At 38.3% G+C, this 25,702-nt stretch overlaps 1 protein-coding gene across 7 annotated transcripts in view; it reads left to right on the top strand.

Moving 5' to 3' along the window:
- HEPH (hephaestin) overlaps positions 1 to 25,702 on the top strand; it is an 80,502-nt gene that overhangs the window by 11,911 nt on the left and 42,889 nt on the right. For 6 of the 7 annotated variants that reach the window (XM_082444915.1, XM_082444917.1, XM_082444918.1 and 3 more), the window contains 8 exons: positions 155 to 337; positions 1,399 to 1,653; positions 3,846 to 4,014; positions 5,156 to 5,292; positions 17,522 to 17,653; positions 20,223 to 20,434; positions 21,428 to 21,578; positions 23,933 to 24,145. In XM_082444915.1, coding sequence (XP_082301041.1) covers positions 155 to 337; positions 1,399 to 1,653; positions 3,846 to 4,014; positions 5,156 to 5,292; positions 17,522 to 17,653; positions 20,223 to 20,434; positions 21,428 to 21,578; positions 23,933 to 24,145 — 1,452 coding nt within the window. The remainder of the gene's footprint in view (positions 1 to 154; positions 338 to 1,398; positions 1,654 to 3,845; positions 4,015 to 5,155; positions 5,293 to 17,521; positions 17,654 to 20,222; positions 20,435 to 21,427; positions 21,579 to 23,932; positions 24,146 to 25,702) is intronic. The other variant, XM_082444920.1, reaches the window with a different exon arrangement.

Raw genomic sequence — 25,702 nt, forward strand, 5'->3', positions numbered from 1 at the left:
ATAGTAATTAGCAGCAGAAGTCTCTACCTACTTTTCTGTTGCTGATAGACTCTTAAGGCCCCTCTATTTCTATTCTTTTCTTATGAGTACCCCTTACAGCTTACTGTTGCTAAAGAAAGAAGGTTCTTAAAGGCTCTTTTCTTACTTTCCCTAGGAACCCTGGATGGGAACTTCCCTCCTCAGCGGCAGGACGTGGACAATGATTTCTTCCTGCTCTTTAGTGTGATAGATGAGAACCTTAGCTGGCATATCAATGAGAACATTGCCACTTACTGCTCAGACCCTGCCTCAGTGGACATAGAAGATGAGACCTTTCAGGAGAGCAATAAGATGCACGGTAAGCTGGGAGTATGTGGCCACACTATGACAGTGAACATTGATGGAGGGTCTCCACTGGGCCTAGCATTTGGTGGATGTTTTCACATACCTGGTTCGTTTTAATTCTCACAAGGACCGTGAGTAGTAGGTGGTTTTCCCCTGTTTCACTCATGAGGAAACCGAGGCTCTAGGCTTACACAGAAAATAAATGGCACAGCTAAAATTCCAACCCTGATATGTCTGACTGCGTAGGCTATGCTCTTGCCATTAGGTACCCTGCTTTCTAAACTCCAAAGTCATATACTATATGCTCAAGTCACTTTGGTGAGGATTGCCTACTGATATAACTAGTTAACATTTCTTTGTTCTAAAAAGGATGCAAACTGTGAAAATTACACATTTTGTAGAGAAGATAAATGTCTTCCCATAAGGGAGTTGACCATCTTAATTAAATTTAAAACAAACTAAAGGCATGAAAGCCTGAGGCATGGACAGAGAACTGATTTTAGAAATGAAAGTAAGTGATTTTGCTTTCGTTTATTTATGGGAGTGATTTACTTGGTGACAGAGGTGGGATCAAAATGAGAGAGTCCCAAGGGGAGGTGAAAACGCAGAGGAAAGATGCAAAGGATGGCTTGGACAGCTCAAATTTCTCTTAGTTTTATACCAATTGCTTGTAATAACTATGATAATTAGTTAGCTAACTTGACAACTGTCCTGTGGAAATTTCAGAAGGAAATTGTCTTAGATGGAAAGAAAGTTTATAAAATAAACTCCATTTCTTAGAAAGCTTCCTCAGATTGCCGGGTTGGAATCCTGGCTCTACCACATAATAGATTTGTGGTCTTGGGAGAGAAGTAACTTTAGCTCTCTGAGCCTTGATTTTCACATTTTTTCCACAATAACAGTGAATTCTGCCTATTTCCCAGGGATGTTTGTAAGATTTATATAATATAATACATATGGTCAGCACAGTGGGCTCTTTGAATCCTCATCTAAATGTTATCTATTATTATTGTCAGATGGTAAGGCCTCTCTCATTGGGCTGTCCTTTCCTAACTCTGATATTTTCTTTTGCAGCAATCAATGGCTTTGTCTTTGGAAACTTACCAGATCTGAGCATGTGTACACAGAAACGTGTGGCCTGGCACTTGTTTGGCATGGGCAATGAGGTAGATGTCCACACAGCTTTCTTCCATGGACAGATGCTGACCATCCGAGGCCACCGAACTGATGTGGCTCATATATTTCCAGCCACTTTTGTGACTGCTGAGATGGTGCCCCAGGAACCTGGCACCTGGTTAATTAGCTGTCAAGTGAATAGTCACTTGCAAGGTGAGATCCAACATCTCTGATCTTTCAGATACAGGACGTAGGTGGCAGTGATGGTTATCAGGAGGCTGGGTTTCTGGCCTGGAGACATAAGATTGGTCTTTCAGGTGAGATAGTTGGATATAAATGATCAAACATTAGACTAGAATTCTGGGGTTCCAGGTTCTTTCCTGGCTCAGCCATTAAATTGCAAGGTGACATGGGGCATTGCTCTCTGAGTTTCATCTTCCCCATCGCTAACATAAGATGGTATAGGAATGGATGAGTGAACTTTTAAGCTGCCTTTTTTTTGCTCAGAATTCTAAGGAATTAAGACCTGATAGTATTTGCTGCTGATTGAACAGGGAGTGAAGGACTAAAGAAGAGTAAGGCTTCTTCAGGAGATCATGGAGTATTGTGGGCAAGTAGTGACACTCTAGTTAGAATCCAACAGCAATAGGTTTAGAAGGTTTGGTTTTTAGAAGGAGAATGGTTGAGGTAATGGCCCTGTGCAGTGAGGAACATCAGAGGAGCAGAGGAACCTATGAGACAATGGAAAGAGCATTAGGTAGGTGATTAGAAGGTTCAAGTTGTCTCAGCTCTGTGGAAAACTGAAGAAATCACTGTGTGACTTTGGAAAAGTCCCTTCCCACTCCTATGCTTCATTTGCCATATATATATATATATATATATATATATATATATATATATATATAAAATGGGGATTGGGTTTAAATAGTTTCTAAGATCTTCTTCAGCTTTCACTTTCTAGAATTATTTGAAGTATGGTAAATCAAGTGAATGTCATGAAAGTGATATGTGAGTATGTGAAAGCGGATTTGAGTAGGTGAGGAATTATAGACTGGTGGGATATTGATTCTGGAATGGTAAGTTTGACCTAATAGGAGCCAGGTATTCATGTTCCATTGTCCAGGGTCTGCCCTCAGTACCAAATGTACCTGAGTAAGAGAGTATGAATGTGGATGGAGGTTAGGGATGCAGTGCAATAGTGAAACAAACATAAGCCTTAGAGCCAGACAAGCCTGGATTCAAAACCTGGTTCCACCAGTTAGTTACCTTTGATAAGACATATCACTTTTTTGAGTCTCTGTTTCCTCATGAGGATTGCAATAATTATTCCTACCACATAAAGTTGTAATGAGGTTTCAGAGAGATAATGGGATTTTGAATCTTAGAGACGCGGGAATGATGAGACCAAGATCGTGGATACAAGAGAAGAAAAGGAGTACTCAAATTTGCAGTTAAAAGATAGGCGCTTAAATTTCAACTCTACCTCTGACTAGTTATGTAATCTTGGGCAATTTACTTAACCTCTCTGATCCTTAATTTTCTTAATCTTCAAAAGGGGACATTAAAAGTCTGCTTCATAGGCTAGTTATGAGGATTGAAGAAGATAACATATGTAAATCACCTGACACAGGGTCTGGCATATAGTACACATTCAACGAAAATGAATATCCTTATCTCCTCCTTCTTCATACCTCGGATTTCTGATTTCAAATTTCAAATCTCCTTGGGATGTTGTGAGATTCAAATGAGATAATGTACCTGAATGACCTCTATAATTAGCCAAGCAAATATAACACAGTATCATCCATTACCATTATGCCTCAATGTAACATCTTCCACATTTGGAAACACTACTTAGAATCTAAATTTTCCTGACAGCCCCAAGTGTGAAGCTTCTTCTTCATGTGTAGATGATGTTCCATTACTTTGGGAGCTTCCCACTTTACAAATAACTTACTCCTCTTTTTAAAATTTGATGCTCCCATGGGCCTAGTGTGGTAGATTTCCCTATTCTCCCCATTTACAAATCAGGGGTTAAGCTCAGGTCTAGGAAGTGACTTGCCTAAGATTCTATAGATAAGGATAAGTCTTGGACTTGAACTCAGGTATTTTGACTTCAAGCTCTGTGATGTTGCTACAATGTAAGCATTTTGCAGAGGCAAGAGCAAGGATCTGGTAAATGAGTCAGTGGTGGTGAGCAGGTGGAGATATTTGAATTCCCACATGGGCTCCCTCTCTCCCAGCTAGGCTCTTTAGGAATGAGAGAAAGTAGCCCATTTGGAGGCAGGGGTAAAGAGCCCAGTGGAAGGTGGAAGGGGGAAACATTAGGAGAAGGAGAAAGCTGAGTCACCTGGGTAGAAGATGTTTTGGGTGGAATGGAGCTAGCCATGATATTCTTCCTGCAGATGGCATGCAAGCACTCTACAAGATCAAGTCTTGCTCCATGACACCTCCCATGAACCTACTCACAGGCAAAGTCCGGCAGTACTTCATTGAGGCCCATGAGATTCAATGGGACTACGGCCCAATGGGGCATGATGGGAGCACGGGGAAGAATTTGAGGGAGCCAGGCAGGTAAGAGGTAGTGTATTCCCTCTCCCTACTCCTGGGCCCAACCACAAACACCGATTACTCCCTCTCAGAAATCTCTCACTTCACTTGGGGATCACAATCATTGTTTGTCTGAAGTTACATGGCACAACTGATAGACAAATTCTTGTGGCCCCCAGAAGTGCTTGCTCTTGGGGAGCTATAAAGCTTTTTGTATGGTTATGTCATATTCCCAGCAAAGAGTCCAAGCAGAAAAGAAGGCCCAGGTGGGACCAGATCATTCAAAATGGCATTTCTCCAACTCTAATTTACTAGTTATTTACCTCTTTGCTCCTTCCTTTCTTTACCATAGTCTGAAGGAGACATTTAAGCTGAAGTGTAAAATGCACTCTGAGAAGTGTAGGAAGAGGGGAAGCAACCTGCCTGTGGCCATTCCATGCTCATCCTTTTGGAGGAATTTCTCCAAATTCTCATGACTCAGATGTGGGCAAGATAGAGTAGAAGGTTAGTGCCCTAATCAGTTGCTAGGCCTTAAGTTATACTGACTCACTGGTCTATCAGTGATTCAAGGTTTTTCAAAAGAGGCACTTGATAGATGACTAAGAGAGTTTATGGAGAAATATCCTAGGACACCCAATCATGTTTATTCTTCCAGTAGGAAATAATGGAATGAATCTGCAGAAAACATAGGAAAGTAGGCACTTAGGTGTCAGCATAGCTTCTAAGAATCTGCAGCTGGTCTTGCTAAGTTACTGGGTTTTCATTTTTGAAAGAAAGATATTATTGATTAAGGGAAGAAAGGATCTTGAGTACCTGAGGATTATTAAGGACAGATGTAAGACTACTTAACTCTGGAGCACAAAACTGATCCCAGTGTCTAGAACTTACAAGCAAGAAGATTTCAGCCTATTTCTATACAACAGTAAAAGGAATTGCTTTCTCTGAAAATGAGTTCCCTGATCTTGGAAAGGCTCAAGCAGAAGCTGTGTATTGTTAATTTGTGTTGTCACCAGAGGAGATACCTTCAGTGGGTGGAAGTTAACCTGGATGATCTCTGAGGTCCTTCCTAATCACAAAGATCCATAACTTGATGAGAAAAAGGGTGAGATGGAAACCTATTTGACACATTGCTAAATCATTTGAAATTTGCCTCCTTATATGCCAGTGGCTCAGATAAATTCTTCCAGAAGAGCTCCAGTCGAATCGGGGGTACTTACTGGAAAGTTCGATATGAAGCCTTCCAAGATGAGACATTCCAGGAAAAGGTGCAGCTGGAGGAAGATAAGCATCTTGGAATCCTGGGTGAGGAATCCTTAACTTGTGAATTTAATTGACTAGAGCCAGAGAATTGGGAAGGGCTTAGAAACTGGAGGCTGATGACAGCTCAGAAACACACTCTAGACCAACATTTCCCAAAGTGAGTCCCAAGAGATGAGTGTTTTGTGAGAAAGGATTATAGGTCTGAATGTGTCTGCAAAACACTAAGTTAAACAGTCAAATAGTGTTCTTTGATGCAGGGCTTCCCAGAGCCTTGGATTTATTTTTGTTCATCATGAATCTCCAAGATGGGAGCAGAGTATATAGCATTTCTTATATTTACTTTACTACTGAAACCTTTTTTTCATTGAACATCTTCTGATAGCAGTGTTGTACAGATCACACTTTTAAACGTTATTCTCTAGGTGTATTTCTGAAGGGCTATATAAGGCAGTAAGACTGTTCATGTTCTTGGCAATACAGGACCAGGAGCAGATTGGCATGACATGCACACATGCTTGCTATGGTGAGGGATGTGGAACAAAGCTTAGGGCCTGACCTTAGAGAAGGTATCTAGAAGGCCTAAAGCACAGTATAGCACTGAAATACTATAGGAAGGTTGGGTGTGGCTTAGTCACTTAGTAGAGCAGGAAATAATATAGATCAGATGGGAGAAAACTTTGAAAATGAAATAATGTAATGGACCATATTCTGGGGATAGGTGTGTGCCAGTTGATTTTAGGAGATCTGAACATGGACAATTGCTGTTTCATTAGCTGGATAGGGAGATATAAGGAGCAGAAACCCACCTGGGTTTGGGAAAGAGGGTGGGTGGCGAGTAGTAAGGAGCTATCATTAGCTGGTATTCAGTATTTGTCCCCAGCCCTTGTTTTTCTTCAATATTTTATTGTGGTAAAATATGCATAACATAAAATTTGCCATCTTAACCATTTTAAAATACACTGTTCAATGGTATTAAATGCATTCATAGCATTGCACAGCCATCACCACCATCCATCTCCATAACTCTTTTCATCTTGTAAAATTGAAGCACTATAGTCATTAAAAAATAGCTACCCATTCTTCCCTCCCCCCAGTGCTTGGCAACCACCATTCTACTTTCTGTCTCTGATTTTGACTACCTTAAGTACCTCATATAAGTGGAATTTTACAATATTTGTCTTTTTGTGACTGACATTTCACTTAGAATAATGTCCTCAAGGTCCATCCATGTTGTAGTATTTGCAGAATTTCCATTGTAGTTTTGCTTATCCACACATCTATCAATGGACACTTGGTTTGCTTCCACATTTTAGCTGTTTGGAATAATGTTGCTATGAATATGGGTGTACAAATGTCTCTTTGAGACATGCTTTCAATTACTTTGGGTATATACACAGAAATGGAATTGCTGGCTCTTATGGTAATTCTAGTTTTAATTTTTTGAAGAACCACGATGCTGTTTTCCACAGTGACTGCACCGTTTTACAATCCCACCAACAGTGCATAAGTGTTCCAATTTCTACACATCCTTGGCAACACTTATTTTCTGATTTTTTTCATAGTATCCATCCTAATGGGTGTGAGGAGTTGGCTTATTGTAGTTTTGATTTGCATTTCACTGATGATTAGTGACGTTGAGCATCTTTCCATGTGCCCATTGGCCGTTTGTATATCTTCTTTGGAAAAATGTCTATTCAAGTCCGTTGCGCACCTTTAGTTGGATTATTTTTTTGTTGTTGAGTTTTAGGAGTTCTCTATATATTCTGGATATTAATCCCCTGTCAGATGTATGATTTGCAAATATTTTCTCCCATTCTGTGTGCTGCCTTTTCACTCTGTTTGTAGTGTCTTTTGATGCACACTTAAAAATTTTTTTAATGAAATACAATATGTTTATTTTTTTTAGTTACCTGTGTCTTTGGTGTCATAGCCAAGAAATCATTGCCAAATCCAGTGTCCTGAATATTTTGCCCTATGTTTACTGACAAGAGTTGTATTGTTTTAGGTATATTTAGATCTTTGATCTACTTTTATTTAATTTTTGCATATGGTGTTAGGTAAGGGTTCAACTTCATTCTTTTGCATATCGAAATCCAGTTTTCCCAGCACCATTTGTTTAAAAGACTATCCTCATATCTGACAGGGTTTATTTCTGGGCTCTCTATACTATTCCATTGGTCTATATGTCTGTCTTTATGCCAGTATCACACTGTTTTAATTACCATAGCTCTGTAGTAAGTTTTAAGAGCAGGAAATGTGATGTTTTCTAGTTTGTTCTTTTTCCCCCAAGATTATTTTGCTATTTGGAGTCCCTTGAGATTACATATGAATTTTAGAAAGGGTTTTTCCACTTCTTCAAAATCATCATTGAGATTTTGATAGAAATTTCACTGAATCTATAGGTAATATTGACATTTTAACAATATTGTCTTCTGATCTATGAACATGCAATGTGTTTCCATTTTTTATGTCTATTTTATTTCAGCAATGTTTTGTAGTTTTCATTCTACAAGTTTTTCACAACTTGGTTAAATAAATTCTAAGTATTTTATTCTTTTTCATGGTATTATAAATGGAATTGCTTTTGTAATTTCTTTTTCAGATTTTTCAATGTTAGTGCAACTGACTTTTGTGTGTTGATTTTGTATCCTACTACTTTGCCTAATTCATTAATTCTAACAGTTTTTTTTTGGACACTTTAAGATTTTCTAAATAAGTATGATAAATGTCTTATCATCTGCAAACAGAGATAATTTTACTTCTTCATCTCCAATTTGGATATCTTTTATTTCTTTTTCTTGACTAATTGATCTGGCTAGAAGTCCCAGTAATATGTTGAATACAAGTGGTAAAAGCAGGCATCCTTGCTTTTTCCTGATCTCAGAGGAAAACTTTTTAGTCTTTCAACATCAAGTATGATGTTTCCTGTGGGTTTTTCATATATGGCTTTTATTATGTAGAAGTAGACTACTTCTATTCCTAGTTTCTGGATTTTTTTTTTTAATTATTAAAAGGTGTTGAATTTTGTCCAGTGTTTTTTCTGCATCAATCAACATGATCATTATTTCCCTTCATTTTGTTAACATAGTATATTACATTGATTAATTTTTATATGTTGAAACATTCCTGCATTCCAGGAATAAAACCGACTTAGTCATGGTGTGTAATTTTTTTTTTTTGCTTTTTTTAGAATTGAATGTATTTTTATCTATTTTTTTAACATCTTTATTGGAGTATAATTACTTTACAGTGTTATCTTTATAATATGTGGCTGAATTTGTTTTACTAGTATTTCATTGAGGATTTTTACATCAGTGTTCATAAGTAATATTGGTGTGTGGTTTTCTTGTAATATCTTTGCCTGGCTTTGATATCAGTGTAATGCTGACCTCATAGAATGATTTAGGAAGTATTCCCTCCTCTACAATTTTTTTGGGAACATTTGAGAATTGGTATTAGTTCTTTAAATGTTTAGTAGAATTCACGAGTAAAGCCATCAGGTCCAGGGCTTTTCTTAGTTCCCAGATTTTTGATGACTGATTCAATCTTTTTATAGGTCTTTCAGATTTTCTATTACATTATGATTAAGTCTTGGTTGGTTTTCTGTTTTAGGAATTGTCTATTTTATCTAGGTTTTCCAATTTGTTGGTTTACAAAGATTATAATCTTTTCAATAATATTTCTTATAATTTTTTATATAATCTCTTATAAACGTTTTTTTCTTTACTTCTGTAGAATCAGTAGTAACGTCCCCAATTTCATTTCTGATTTTAGTAATTTGAGTCTCCTGTACTTTTTTCTTACTCCATCTAACTAAAGATTTTTCAATTTTGTTGACCATTTTGAAGAACCACTTTTGGTTTCATTGATTTTTTTTAACATGTTTATTGGAGTATAATTGCTTTACAATGTTGTGTTAGTTGCTGTTGTATAACAAGTTGAATCAGCTATATGTATACATATATCCCCATATCCACTCCCACTTGCATCTCCCTCCCACCCTCCCTATCCAACCACTCCAGGGGGACACAAAGCACCGAGCTGATCTCCCTGTGCTATGCAGCTGCTTCCCACTAGCTATATATTTTACATTTGGTAGTGTATAAATGTCCATGCTACTCTCTCACTTCACCCAGGTTACCCATCTACCTCCCCATGTCCTCAAGTCCATTCTCTAGGTCTGTGTCTTTATTCCTCTCCTGCCCCTAAGTGGTTCAGAACCATTTTTGTTAATTCCATATATATTTGTTAGCATATGGTATTTGTTTTTCTCTTTCTGACTTATTTCACACTGTATGACAGTCTCTATGTCCATCCACCTCACTGCAAATATCTCAATTTCGTTTCTTTTTATGACTGAGTATTATTCTATTCTATATATGTGCCACATCGTCTTTATCTATTCATCTATCGATGGATAGTTAGGTTGATACCATGTCCTGGTTTTTGTAAATAGTGCTGCAATGAACATTGTGGTATATGACAATTTTTGAATTATGGTTTTCTCAAGGTATATGCTCAGTAGTGGGATTGCTGGGTCATATGATAGTTCTAGTTTTAGTTTTTTTAAGGAACCTCCATACTGTTCTCCATAGTGGCTGTATCAATTTACATTCCCACCAACAGTGCAAGAGGGTTCCCTTTTCTCCACACCCTCTCCAGCATTTATTGTTTGTAGATTTTTGATGATGGCCATTCTGACTGTTGTGAGGTGATATCTCATTGTAGTTTTGATTTGCATTTCTCTAATGATTAGTGATGTTGAGCATCCTTTCATGTGTTTGTTGGCAATCTGTATATCTTCTTTGGAGAAATGTCTATTTAGGTCTTCTACACATTTTTAGATTGGGTTGTTTTGTTTTTTTGCTGTTGAGCTGCATGAGTTGCTTGTATATTTTGGAGATTCATCCTTTGTCAGTTGTTTCATTTGCAAATATTTTCTCCCATTCTGAGGGTTGTCTTTTCATCTTGTTTATAGTTTCCTTTGCTGTGCAAAAGCATTTAAGTTTCATTAGGTCTCATTTGTTTATTTTTATTTTTATTTCCATTTCTCTAGGAAGTGGATCAGAAAGGATCTGCTGCGATGTATGTCACAGAGTGTTATGCCTATGTTTTCCTCTAAGACTTTTATAGTGTCTGGCCTTACGTTTAGGTCTTTAATCCATTTTGAGTTTACTTTTGTGTATGGTGATAAGGAGTGTTCTAATTTGATTCTTTTACATGTAGCTGTCCAGTTTTACCAGCACCACTTATTGAAGAGGCTGTCTTTTCTCCACTGTATATTCTTGTCTCCTTTGTCAAAGATAAGGTGACCGTATGTCCGTGGGTTTATCTCTGGGCTTTCTATCCTCTTCCATTGATCTATATTTCTGCTTTTGTGCCTGTACCATACTGTCTTGATTACTGTAGCTTTGTAATATAGTCTGAAGTCAGGGAGCCTGATTCCTCCAGCTTGGTTTTTCTTTCTCAATATTGCTTTGGCTATTCGGAGTCTTGTGTGTTTCCATACAAATTGTGAAAAAATTTTTTCTAGTTCTGTGAAAAATGCCTTTGGTAGTTTGATAGGGATTGCATTGACTCTGTAGATTGCTTTGGGTAGTATAGTCATTTTCACAATGTTGATTCTTCCAATCCAAGAACATGGTATATCTCTCCATTTTACATCCTGCTACTTTACCAAATCATTGATCAGCTCTTGTAGTTTTCTGGTGGCATTTTTAGGATACTCTATGTACAGTATCATGTCATCTGCAAACAGTGACAGTTTTATCTCTTCTTTTCCGATTTGGATTCCTTTTATTTCTTTTTCCTCTCTGATTGCTGTGGCTAAAACTTCCAAAACTATGTTGAATAATAGTGGTGAGAGTGGGCAACCTTGTCTCGTTCCTGATCTTAGTCAAAATGGTTTCAATTTTTCACCATTGCGAATGATGTTGGCTGTGTGCTTGTTATATATGGCCTTTATTTTGGTGAGGTAAGTTCCCTGTATGCCTACTTTCTGGAGGGTTTTTATCATAAATGGATGTTGATCTTAGTCAAAGATTTTTCTGCATCTATGGGGATGATCATATGACTTTTATCCTTCAGTTTGTTAATATGGTGTATCACATTGATTGATTTGCATATACTGAAGAATCCTGCATTCCCAGGATAAACCCCAGTTGTTCATGGTGTATGATCCCTTTAATGTGCTGTTTAATTCTGTTTGCTAGTATTTTGTTGAGGATTTTTGCATCTATGTTCATCAGCGATATTGGCCTGTATTTTTTGTGTGTGTGTGTGTGGTATCTTTGTCAGGTTTTGTATCAGGGTGATGGTGGCCTCGTAGAATGAGTTTGGGAGTGTTCCTCCCTCTGCTATAGTTTGGAAGAATTTGAGAAGGATAGGTGTTAGTCCTTCTCTAAATATTTGATAGAATTCGCCTTTGAAGCTATCTGGTCTTGGACTTTGTTGGAAGATTTTTAATCATGGTTTCAATTTCAGTGCTTGTGATTGGTCTGTTTATATTTTCTATTTCTTCTTGGTTCAGTCTCGGAAGGCTGTGCTTGTCTAAGAATTTCTCCATTTCTTCCAGATTGTCCATTTTATTGGCATATAGTTGCTTGTAGTAATCTCTCATGATCCTTTGTATTTCTGCAGTGTCAGTTGTTACTTGTCCTTTTTCATTTCTACTTCTATTGATTTGAGTCCTCTCCCTTTTTTTCTTGATGAGTCTGGCTAATGGTTTATCAATTTTGTTTATCTTCTCAAAGAACCAGCTTTTAGTTTTATTGATCTTTGCTATCATTTCCTTCACTACTTTTTCATTTATTTCTGATCTGATCTTTATGATTTCTTTCCTTCTCCTAATTTTTGGGTTTTTTTTTTTGTTCTTCTTTCTCTAATTGCTTTAAGTGTAAGGTTAGGTTGTTTATTTTTCTTGTTTCTTAAGGTAGGATTGTATTGCTATAAAATTCCGTCTTAGAACTGCTTTTGCTGCATCCATAGGTTTTGGGTCGTTTTGTTTTCATTGTCATTTGCTTCTAGGTATTTTTTGATTTCCTCTTTGATTTTTTCAGCGATCTCTTTGTTATTAAGTAGTGTATTGTTTAGCCTCCATGTGTTCGTAATTTTTACACATTTTTTCCTGTAATTTATATCTAGTCTCATAGAGTTGTGGTCAGAAAAGATACTTGATATGAGTTTAATTTTCTGAAATTTAACAGGGCTTGATTTGTGACCCAAGATATCATCTATCCTGGAGAACATTCAATGAGCAGTTGAGAAGAAAGTGTATTCTGTTGTTTTGGGGTGGAATGTCCTATAAATATCAATTAAATCCATCTTGTTAAATGTATTATTTAATGCTTGTGATTCCTTATTAATTTCATTTTGGTTGATCTGTCCATTGGTGAAAGTCGGGTGTTAAAGTCCCCTACTATTATTGGGTTACTGTCGATTTCCCCTTTTATGGTTGTTAGCATTTGCCTTATGTATTGAGCTGCTCCTATGTTGGGTGTATAAATATTTCCAATTGTTATATCTTCTTCTTGGATTGATCCCTTGATCATTATCTAGCGTCCTTCCTTGTCTCTTGTAGTAGTCTTTATTTCAGAGTGTACTTTGTCTGATATGACTATTGCTACTCCAACTTATTTTGATTTCCATTTGCATGGAATATCTTTTTCCATCCCCTCGTTTTTAGTCTGTATGTGTCCCTAGGTCTGAAGTCAGTCACTTGTAGACAGCATTTATATGGGTCTTGTTTTTGTATTCATTTAGCCAGTCTATGTCTTTTGGTTGGAGCATTTAATCCATCTACATTTAAGGTAATTATTGATATGTATGTCCCTATTACCATTTTCTTAATTGTTTTGGGTTTGTTTCTGTAAGTCTTTTCCTTTTCCTGTGTTTCTTGCCTAGAGAAATTCCTTTAGCATTTGTTGTAAAGCTGGTTGGTTGTGCTGAATTCTCTTAACTTTTGATTGTCTGTAAAGCTTTTAATTTCTTCATCAAACCTGAATGAGATCCTTGCTGGGTAGAGTAATCTTGGTTGTAGGTTTTTCCCTTTCATCACTTTAAATATATCCTGTCACTCCCTTCAGGCCTGCAGAGTTGCTGCTGAAAGATCAGCTGTTAACCTTATGGGGATTTTCTTATATGTTATTTGTTGCTTTTCCCTTTCTGCTTTTAATATTTTTTCTTTGTATTTAATTTTTGATAGTTTGATTAATATGTCTTGGCGTGTTTCTCCTTGGATTTATCCTGTATGGGACTCTGTATTTCCTGGACTTTATTGTCTCTTTCCTTTCCCATATTAGGGAAGTTTTCAACTATAATTCTTCAAATATTTTCTCAGTGCCTTTCTTTTCCTCTTGTTCCTCTGGGACCCCTACAATTTGAATGTTGATGCGTTTAATGTTGTCCCAGAGGTCTCTGAGACTGTATTCAATTCTTTTTGTTCTTTTTTCTTTATTCTGCTCTGTGGTAGTTATTTCCACTATTTTATCTTGCATTTCACTTATCTATTCTTCTGTCTCAGTTATTCTGCTATTGACTCCTTCTACAGAATTTTTTATTTCATTTTTTGTGCTGTTCATCATTGTTTGTTTGCTCTTTAGTATTCTAGGTCCTTGTTAAACGTTTGTTGTATTTTCTCCATTGTATTTCCAAGATTTTGGATCATCTACTATCATTACTGTGAGTTGTTTTTCAGGCACAGTGCCTATTTCCTCTTCATTTGTTTGGTCTGGTGGATTTTTACCTTGCTCTTTCATGTGCTGTGTATTTCTCTGTCTTCTCACTTTGCTTAACTTACTGTGTTTGGGGTCTCCATTTCACCAGCTGCAGGTTCGTAGTTCCCATTGTTTTTGGTGTCTGCCTTCAGTGGGTAAGGTTGTTTCAGTGGGTTGTGTAGGATTCCTGGTGGAGGGCACTGGTGCCTATGTTCTGGTGGATCAGACAGGATCTTGTCTTTCTGCTGGGCAGGACCACGTCCAGTGGTGTGTTTTTGGGTGTCTGTGAACTTATTATGATTTTTGGTGACCTCTCTGCTAATGGGTGGGGTTGTGTTTCTGTCCTGTTAATTATTTGGCCTAGGGTGTCCAGTACCGCAGCTTGCTGTTTCTTGAGTGTAGCTGGGTCTTAACATTGAGGTGGAGATCTATGTGAGAGCTTTCGCCTTTTGATATTAGGTGGGGCTGGGAGGTCTCTGGTAGACTCATATCCTGAACTTGGCTCTTCCACCTCAGAGGCTCACTCTGGAGCACCAAGAGCCTCTCAGCCAGTCAGCTCAAAAGAAAAGGGAGAAAAAATAAAAGAAAGAAAAATAAAATAAAATAAAATTTTTAAAAGAAAAAAAATATTAAAAATAAAAAGTAAAAAATAATTTTAAAAAGAAGGAAAGAAGAGAGCAACCAAACCCAAAAACTAATCCACCAGTGATAACAACCACTAAAAACTATACAAAAACAAAAACAAAAACAAAAAACGGACAGACAGAAGAACCCTAGGACAAATGGTAAAAGCAAATCTATACAGACAAACACACACAAAGAAGCATACACATACACACTCACAAAAAAAGAAAAAGGAAAAAATATATATATTAAAAAAAAGGAAGAGAGCAACCAAATCAATAAACAAATCTACCAATGATAATAAGCTCTAAATACTAAACTAAAATAAACATAAAACCAGAAACAAATTAGATGCAGAAAACAAACCCCAAGTCTACAGTTGCTCCCAAAGTCCACCACCTCAATTTTGGCATGATTCATTGTCTATTCAGGTATTCCGCAGATGCAGGGTACATTAAGGTGATTGTGGAGGTTTAATCTGCTGCTCATGAGGCTGCTGGGAGAGATTTCCCTTTCTCTTCTTTGTTCGCACAGCTCCTGTGGTTCAACTTTCATTTTGGCCTCGCCTCTGTATGTAGGTCTCCTGTGGCCGTCTGTTCCCCACCCAGACAGAATGGGGTTAAAGGATTGGCTGATTAGGGGGCTCTGGCTCACTCAGGCCAGGGGGAGGGAGGGGTCCGGAATGCAGGGCGAGCCTAAGGCAGCAGAGGTCGGCGTGACGTTGCAACAGCCTGAGGCACACCGTTTGTTCTCCCAGGGAAGTTGTCCCTGGATCTTGGGACCCTGGTAGTGGTGAGCTGCACAGGCTCCTGGGGGGGGAGGTGTGTGTGTGTGGATAGTGACCTGTGCTTGCACACAGGCTTCTTGATGGCTGCAACAGCAACTTTAGCGTTTCATGCCCGCCTCTGCTGTCTGTGCTGATAGCCACAGCTCACGCCCATCTCTGGAGCTCATCTAGGCGGTGCTCTGAATCTCCTCTCCTCGCACACCCCGAATCAATTGTCTCTTGCCTTTTAGGCAGTTCCAGACTTCTTCCCAACTCCCTTCTGGCTAGCTGTGGTGCACTAGCCTCCTTCAGGCTGTGTTCATGCAGCCAACCCCAGTCCTCTCCCTGGGATCTGATCTCTGAAGCCTGAGCCTCAGCTCCCAGCCCCCTCCTGCTCCAGTGGGTGAGCAGAAAAACCTCTCTGGCTGGTGAGTGCTGGTCAGCACTGATCCTTGTGTGGGAATTTCTCTGCTTTGCCCTCTGTGCCCCTGTTGCTGTGCTCTCCTCCATGGCTCCAAATCTTCCCCACTGTCCACCCGCCGTCTCTGCCAGTGAAGGGGCTTCCTAGTGTGTGGAAGTTTTTCCTCCTTCACAGCTCCCTCCCAGAGGTGCAGGTTCCATCCCTATTCTTTTGTCTTTTTTTCCCCTTTTCTCTTTTGCCCTACCCAGGCACATGGGGAGTTTCTTGCCTTTTGGGAAGTCTGAGATCTTCTGCCAGCATTCAGTAGGTGTTCTGTAGGAGTTGTTCCACATGTAGATGTATTTTTGATGTTTTGTGGGAAGGAAGGTGATCTCCACGTCTTACTCCTCCACCATCTTGAAGGTTCTCGATATTCATTTTCATTGATTTTTAAAATTGTTTTTCTATTCTCTATTTTATTTATTTCTGCTCTAATCTTTATAATTTCCTTTCTTGTGCTAGCTTTGGGTTTTGTTAGCTTTTATTTTCCTAGTTCCTTAAGTTGTAAAGTTGGGTTGTTGGTTTGTGAAGTTTCTTGTTTTTTAAATGTGTTTATAGGTATAAGTTTCCCCCTTAGCACTGCTTTTACTACCTCTCATCTTTTGGTATGTTGTGTGGTCATTTTCATTTTCATTTTCCTCTACATATTTTGTAGTTTCCCATATGATTTCTTTTATGGTATACTGGTTGTTTAAAAGTTTGTTGCTTAATTTCCACAACTTTGTGAATTTTCCAGTTTTCCTTCTGTTATTGTTTTCTTACTTTATCCCATTGTGGATGGAGACAATACTTTGTATGATATATTTTTAAGTCTATTGAGATTAATCTGTGGCCTAACTTATGGTTTATCTTGGAACGTGTCCTCTGTGCACTTGAGAAGAATGTGTATTCTGTTCTTGTTGGGTAGAGTGCTCTGTATATATCTAGTTGGTCTATTGTGTGGTTTGTCTTCATTTCTTTGCTTATTTTTGTATAGTTGTTTTTTCCATTATTGTAAGTGGGGTATTGGTTCCTAGTCTTTGAACAGAGGTGCAGCATTAGGAGTAGCAATTGAATAAAAACTAAGCCAGAAAACCTGAACTAGGGTTAGAGCCACCATAAGTACTCAAGGTATTGTCTTGGTATTTCTTGTTGATCTCAAAGGTGGTCCAGGCTAGGTTAGATGTGGTAGGTAGTGGAAGAAAGGTAAGTGTAGAAGTCATGGCTAGACTACCTAGTCCAGGACCTGACTAGAAGTTATAATAATTTCATCTGTTTCAATTCAGTTTAGGATTGAGACAAGCTCAGATTTTTAATTGAGTTCTACCAGGAAATGCAGTTGTGGGAACTGGGGAAATGGGATTGGACCTGACAGTGGAGTAGGAGAAAACCCTGGCTTCAGGACCTGGTTCTCTTCCTAATCAGTCATTTGAATTTGGGCAGATCAATTCCAACTCTCTGAGCTGCAGTTTCCTCATCTGAAAAATGAAGATATCATCTGCCTTGTATACCTTAGAATGGTGATTGAAGATCAAAATGAGATGGTAGACTTTAAAGTGCTTTTTATAACTGTAAATTGTAATATACTTGAAGAAGATTATTCTTATTATTGCAGAGGAAAAAGTTCTCTATCTTTTTCACTTCTTTTTTCTTTTCTTCCCTCTCCTATTTCCATCCTACTTGATCATCCTGTTTTCATTACCATTGTCTCTCCTTCTCATTTTCCAGGGCCAGTGATCCGGGCTGAGGTGGGTGACACCATCCAGGTGATCTTCTACAACCGTGCCTCCCAGCCATTCAGCATACAGCCTCATGGGGTCTTTTATGAGAAAGACTCCGAGGGAACTGTGTACAATGATGGTGAGCAGGCAGGGTTTCAAGTAATGTGGGCTGCAGATAATAACAGGTACCTCTAGAGGACAAATAAATAAGGGAAGGAAAGAGAGAAAAGAAGGCAGAATTAACTGCCATGGATGGATGTTGTTGAATGAATGTATGATATTTTAGTGAGACAGAGCTGGGATCAATAAGAGACAACTACTTTTAAATATATTTAAATATATTCTGATTACAAAAATAACACATGTATTATGGAATTTTGATAAACATGGAACATTATAAAATAAATAAACTTCATTCATAGGTAAATTGCCAATATATTTTATATACCTTTTAACATTTTTCTGTGTTTATACAAATTTATATATTTATAGATTTGTGATGATATGTTTTGTATAGTTTGGTATCTTACTATTTTCACTTACCATTATATTGTGTCTATTTTCTATGTCATTATAATCTTACAAACATTTTAATGACTATATAATACTCTAACACATATATTTTACCTTATCCTCTATTATTTGGACATGTAGGTTGCTTCCATTATTTTTTAATATTGTAAATCATGTTGCAATGAATGAATATATACATTTGGTTTGGACTACTACCTTAGGAAAAAAATCCTAGAAGTGGGATTATTGGGTAGTTAATTTCTTGTTTTCCCTGAGAATAATATTAACACCTGCTAATCTCAAGCCAAAAATACCAAAAATACTGAAAGCATAAAGGGCAAACTTACAGACAAATCTGGAATAAAAGAACATTCTACAATGCAACTGGTCTAGTCTCTTCAAGAAATCAATGCCATAGGGAAAATAATTAAAGAGACAACACCAAGGGCAACGTGCAAACCTTGTCTGAATGTTAGATGATATTAGAGTATTTTCTTAGGTGTGGTAATGTTATTATGGTAATATAGCAGATGCTTACTGATGTATTTAGAAGTAAAATGTCATTTTGCTTGCATTTCACTTCCAAATGATTTAGAAAAAGTAAGCATACACATAGATTTAGATAAATTAAAGATGGCCAAGTCTGAGATAAAATAGATAACCAACATGGACCTACTGTAAAAATAAATAAATAAATAAATAAATAAATAAATATGTTCCCATATCTCTTCCTCTCTTCCCTCTTGCATCTCCCTCGAGATATGGGAACATATGTATATGTATAACTGATTCACTTTGTTATAAAGCAGAAACTAACAAAAAATAAATAAACAAATAAGTAAATAAATAAATTTTTAAAAATACAAAAAGAGAAAAAAGGTGGCCAAATGTTAACAATCAACTCCAAGTGGTAGGGTAATTATCACACTATCCTTTAAGGTTTTTTGTATGTTTGAAAATTTAAAGAATTAGGAACAATGAATGAATAAGAAAAAATAAGTTAAAACCATCCTAAATTATACCACCATATGATAAATTATACTACAAATATCCTTATGTATGCTTCTTTGCATACTTTTATGATTATTTCATCAGAATATATTTAAGACATGGAATTATGTCAGAGGGCACACACATGAAAATTTCTGGTACCTATGTCCAAATTGCTCTCTGGAAAAATTTTCAGTCACATCAATTTGGAGTTACATCAACAGTTACCAAGAGGGAGGACACATTTTCTTACAACTTCACCAGCAGAGGGCAGCCATTTTAATCATTGTCAAAATGTCAGTCTTGTAAGCAAACAACAACAAAACTCACTGTTACTTCTATTTGCATTAGGTTGAACATTCTTTTCAGTATTTATTTTGTATCTTACTTTTTTTGTGGACATAAACTTTTTAAGGCTTTTGATACATCTGTCAACATTTTTTCTAAAATGGTTATTTTCATTTACACCTACCCTTTTTATAGGTGAGTGAGAGGAGTAAGTGCCATTTGAACCACTTATCACCAGAACTGATTATTATAATTTGTAAAATTTTGTTAATTTGACAGGCAAAAAAGTTATGTTTTCACTTGTACTAATTTGATTACTAATAGGTTTGAACATATAAAATAAAATTTCTGTGCATTGTCTGACCATGACTTGTGTCTATTTAAGGAATTACAGCCTTAGTATCATATATACACACACACGCACACACGTACCTACATAACATATACACATCCACACAAACATGCATACACATAGAGAGGAAAATATGTTCAACAATTAGAACCATTCAAAGATGAAACAGGCTATGATGGTAGGTAGTGAATCTTCTATCTCTGGATATTTTTAAACAGAGGTAGGACTACAAGAGGAGATGAATGTATGTTTTTAAGTGAGGGATATTCCAAATACGTTTTAAAAGTCCTTTCAATCCTTGGGACCTATGAGTTTGGAAAACTGAAACCTAGGGAAGTTTAAATTTCCCCAGTTCATATCACAAGTAGTGGCAGAACCAGAAACCAAACTCTAATCTCTTGACTCCTACTCAGAATCTTTTTTAATAGTCTATATTCTATGTTGCTGCTTCTCCTACTGATACTCCAAAATGCCTTTGTAGATTATGATCTTTACTCCACTGTTTGCAGATGATGATACTCACTCTAGCCAATGTGAGTAATGAATTCTATGTCTTTTCCTATAGGCTCATCCCACCCTGGCTTGGTGGCTAAGCCCTTTGAGAAAGTAACATACCGCTGGACAGTCCCTCCCCATGCTGGCCCCACTGCTCAGGATCCTGCCTGTCTCACCTGGATGTACTTCTCTGCTGCTGATCCCATAAGAGATACAAATTCTGGTCTGGTGGGCCCCCTGCTTGTGTGCAAGGCTGGTGCCTTGGGTGCAGATGGCAAGCAGGTATTGCCATGGTTTCTGGCTGGAAAGCTTGCTGGGAAGAGGATGAGGTTGGGTTGCTGAATAGGAGTTAAGCATGGAACTGGGTTCTAGAAGTGAAGGAATAAAAAAAAAACAAGTTATTGAATCAGAAATTAATTGTTGGTGACTTCATGCTATCTTGCATGCTATTCTTTTGTTCACAAACACATATCTTCCTTAGTCTCTATTCCTTTCTATTTTATATTCTTCTAACATCTCCTCATTGTTTTAACCTCAGTGGCCCTTAAACCTTGCTCCTAATTCCTAACTCTGCCCTACTATTTTCTTGCCTTCTTTCATATCCAGCCCATAAATCTTAGCTGTTTAACCTTGAGCAAATTACTTAACCTCTCTTTGCCTCAGTTTCCTCATCTACAGTAAAGGGTTAACAATGGAAGAAGGTATCTTGGGTTTCTGTGAACACTAATTAAAATAATCCATATAAAGTGCTTGGCACAGTGTCTGATACCTAGTAAACACTCAGTAAATGTTACAGTAATAATAATAATATTACTAAAATTAATAATAAAATAATAGTAAGTTAGTAATTAGTATAATTATTTTTTCTTTTATTTTCTAGCTTCTCCCTCCCCATAGAATCCTCCACCACCCCCTCCCCGATCTCCCAGCCGTCTTTCCCCACTCCTCCTCTTAATTGATGCCAGGCACTCTTCTATCACACTCTGTACCTCTTCATCATAATCTTGTGCCTCTTCCCTGCCCTCTTTCATACATCCCTCCCCTCCAGTCTTATCACTTTATTCTAACCCCCTTCACCCAACTGCAAATTGAAGTTACCTGAGGAAAAACTTTACAGCAACAACTGCAGCTCTAGGCAGGAGATATGGGCTTGGATCTGTGTTTGGAAAAGGAAATGGAAAATAATCAGGGATCATTGGGTTCTGGAGCTGCACAGTCCACAACTGCTGAAACTGTGGTTATTCCCCCCTCTGTTTTCTTCCACTGGGACTACAGAAAGGAGTGGATAAAGAATTCTTTCTCCTTTTCGCTGTGTTGGATGAGAACAAGAGCTGGTACAGCAATGCCAATCAAGCAGCTGCTATGTTGGATTCCCGACTGCTCTCAGAGGATGTCAAGGGTTTCCAAGACTCTAATCGGATGCATGGTATGGGGAGTGCTTTTACCCTAAGCTACAACTGAGAGATTATAAGTAAAATCTAGCCTAGATTTAATCATGATCCATTCCTGAAAACATTGATCCTATCGGTCAGCTCTTCCCAAGAGACAAGCTAAATCAAGGGATTAAACCTAAGACAACATATCTTGTACTTAACACCTTCTTGTGCTTTGTTCTGTGTTACACAGTATGGGAGACACTGGAAAAAGATACTGTAAAATGAGGATTGCTCACAAAGAATCCGCTAGAGAATGAGGAGAGTAAGCTGGGATGATACCTTTCCAGTCTTATCTCCTTCTTTCTTATAACCCACTATCCTTGCTTGCCAACCCCATAGTCCAGCCAAACAGGGATATTTTCTCTATATAGACATACCTTGTACTCTTCTGAGTTCATGCTTTCGTAATGCTTTGTCCTCCGCTTGAAATGCCCCTCCTTACATTTTTGCTCTTAGCCAGTGGAAATTCTTCTCATTCTCTAAGGCCCTACTCAAAAGCTACCTCCTCCTCATTTCTTATTACCAAATCCCAGGATGATGACACCCTCTTACTAACTACTATTGTATTTTTATCAGATTCTTTCAATAGCAAGCTCCATACACTCCAAAATATTGTAGTTATTTGTTATGTGCCTTTTGACTTCTGCTAGAGTGTAGTCTCCTTAAAGGTGAGTATTGTTTGTTGTTTATCTGTGTATCCTTTACATGGTCTAATATATAGTAAGTAGTTATTGAACTAGTGAACTACTAAATTAATGAATAGGTGGGTGGGTGAGTGAATTAATGGGGAGTCATGGTCCAAGTTTGTAAGGAACTCTCAGCATTTTGCAATGAAATGAAACTAACACCCATAAAACAATTATAAAATATCCAAGACAGACTATAATTAAGTGCTAAATTGTGTGGAACAGCTTTTAAATGACATAGCGTTCAGAAAAGGAGAACATTAATGAGAAACAATCCAGTTAAAGGATTCCTGGAAGAAGGAAGTGCTTGACTGAGCCTTGAAGTCTGAATAACTTTGCAATCAAACATTATAGGTAGGGGAAGCAGAATCAAGCAGTTAGCGATGTTTCCATCAGCATCCCAGGGGATTACCAAATAAAGTTACTCATTAAAGCTGGTTCCAGTGGTTGTAGGAACATTGAAAAGGGATCAGCTTCAAGCAGGCCTCCCTGTATTTTTGAGGGGAGTATGCAGGGTGGGAGAGGGTCAAGAACGAGTGTGTTGTCTTTTGGCTCTATCTCTTGGTTCTCATTACCAGTCAGTTACATCAGTTGGAAAAAGTAATACAGTCTACAAACCAAGTTTATTCCAGTCTGAACTTATTTGGCAACTGATAAGTACTAGGTAACATGCGAGGTGCTTGGAAAAAATGGTGTGTTTCATGCTAGGTCAATCTAGTGTGGGAGATAAATTTGTAAGTAAATCACTGGACTCTGTGGTAAGTGACATTTCAGAATTTTGTGGGGAGAAAAGTTTCAAGGAAGCCAGAAAGAGTGTAAAAACTCTGCTTTACAGGGTAGATGATATTTGAGCTAGTGCATGATGGATATGTAGTAATTTGCTGTAGAGGGAAACCAGAGGGAAAGTTTATTACAGGCAAAGGGAACAGCATGTGTAAAATCAACAAGTATTTTCTAAGTGCCTACCATGTTTAAGGCCTTGGGGATACAGAGGCAAATAGAGTTCACAGGATAATGGTGTGTATCTTGTGTGAAAGAGAGTGGGAGGATAGGTTATAGGTAGGAGTACCAGGGAGGAGGCTTTTGTGTGGAAGTTCAGGCCAGAGATGATGAGAGCCAGAAATAAGGCAGTGGGAGTGAAGATGAAAAGGAGGAAACAGATTGAAAGCTGAGGAAGGAACCTTGGGGAACTCCAACACTTTACAGAAGCATGAAGAATGAGTACAAGATGGAGGAGGAACATTCAGAAAAGTTATAAGAGAACCAGGGACATATGGTGCTACAGAAGCCAAGGGAGTGGAGTTTCAAGAAAGTGGGAATAGGAAAGATTAATACTTGTGTGTGTGTGTGTGTGTGTGTGTGTGTGTGTGTGTAAGAGTTGTGGGAGTGCAGAGTAGTTCAGTTTTGCCAGGATGTGAAGTATGGTGGAGGAGAGGCAGCAGGTAAAGCCGGAAAGGACAGTAAGGCCCTCGTCCCAAAGAGGCAGATCTTCATAAGTAGAACTAAAGTGGCTTAGGGAAGAAGGCAGAGGAGTTGAGAATGACTCAGAAATTTCAAGTTGTGGGAAAACTTAGTACAGAGCTGATGCCCTGCTGCTGGCTGGTGCCCAAGTAGTCTGGTCTCATCTCCCCATCCTGTCTTGTGTTTTTGTTTTCCAGCCATTAACGGGTTTCTGTTCTCTAACCTGCCCAGGCTGGACATGTGCAAGGGTGACACAGTGGCCTGGCACCTGGTTGGCCTGGGCACAGAGACTGATGTGCATGGGGTCACGTTCCAGGGCAACACTGTGCAGCTTCAGGGCATGAGAAAGAGTGCAGCCATGCTCTTTCCTCACACCTTTGTTATGGCCATCATGCAGCCTGACAACCCTGGTAAGTGCTTTAGCAGCAGGCCCTAGGCTGAGAAACTTTATTGGGCATTGGGCTGGGTGAGGTGGGGGGCTGGTGAAGAGAAAAGAAAAGTCATGTTGAGGGTACTTGGGAAGGTTTCAAAACAGTTGTGTCTCCTCCTTCCTCAATGTGTACTCCATGTTTTGGTTATTTGGATTCTCTTCTCAGTTGCAGGCAGAATAAAGAGCTGAGGAAGCTCTTTTCTGAAACAACAGGAGAGATGTAGGGATGCTGCCCAGCATCAGGGCAATTCTTGTATAAGCAGAGGGTAGACTTGGTTACATAGCCCCTTGGCCATGTAGAGATTCTATAGATTTAACCCTTGCATTGGAAAAGAGGTCCATGAGATGTACCTATAAGTGCTTCCAACTCTGTTATTCTGTGAGGATTTTTGCAAACTTCTGATGGGAGTGGGGGGCGAAGTATGCTGTAACAGTTGCAGCCTAGGAGTCAGAACACAGGAACTTCTAGTCCAGGCTCTTTCATTAACTTGCTGTCCAATTTTTGTCTAATTAATTCCCCTCTCGGTGGCTAGATTTCTTCCTTCTTTCTTTTTTTTTTGTTCATTCTTCCCCCTCTCTCCCTCTCTTCCTTTCTTCTCTTTCTTCCACTGTCCCTCCTTCCTTCCCTCTCCTCCTCCCTTTCCCTCCCCATCCTTCTTTCATGATGAAATTTGACTAGAATGTTTCTTCAGATTCCATCTGTGTCGCTATTTCATAATGTAGCAGTAATTTCTCTTTTTGTTGTATTTTTTGATTATGTTTTTAGCATCTTTATTGGAGTATAATTGCTTTACAATATTCTGTTAGTTTCTTCTGTATAACAAAGTGTGTCAGCTATATGTATACATATATCCCCAAAACCCCTCCCTCTTGAGCCTCTCTCCCACGCCTCTACATGGTCACAAAACACCGAGCTGATCTCCCTGTGCTATGCAGCTGCTTCCCACTAGCTATCTATTTTACATTCGGTAGTGTAGATATGTCAGTGCTACTCTCTCACTTCGTCCCAGCTTACCCTTCCCCCTCCCCATGTCCTCAAGTCGATTCTCTACGTCTACGTCTTTATTCTTGTCCTGTCCCTAGGTTCATCAGAAACTTTTTTTTTTTTAGATTCCATATATATGCGTTAGCATGTGGTATTTTTTTTCTCTTTCTGACTTACTTCACTCTGTATGACAAAATCTAGGTCCATCCACCTCACTACAAATAACCCAATTTCGTTTCATTTTATGGCTGAGTAATATTCCATTGTATATATGTGCCACATCTTCTTTATCCATTCATCTGTCGATGGACACTTAGGTTGCTTCCATGTTCTGGCTATTGTAAATAGTGCTGCAGTGAACATTGTGGTACACGATTATTTTTCAATTACGGTTTTCACAGGGTATATACCCAGTAGTGGGATTGCTGGGTCATATGGTAGTTCTATTTTTAGTTTTTTAAGGAACCTCCATACTGTTCTCCATAGTGGTAGTATCAATTTACATTCCCACCAACAGTGCAAGAGTGTTCCCTTTACTCCACACCCTCTCCA

The sequence above is a fragment of the Balaenoptera physalus genome, assembly GCF_965194825.1.
Source record: "Balaenoptera physalus genome assembly, chromosome: X".
NCBI lineage: Eukaryota > Metazoa > Chordata > Mammalia > Artiodactyla > Balaenopteridae > Balaenoptera > Balaenoptera physalus.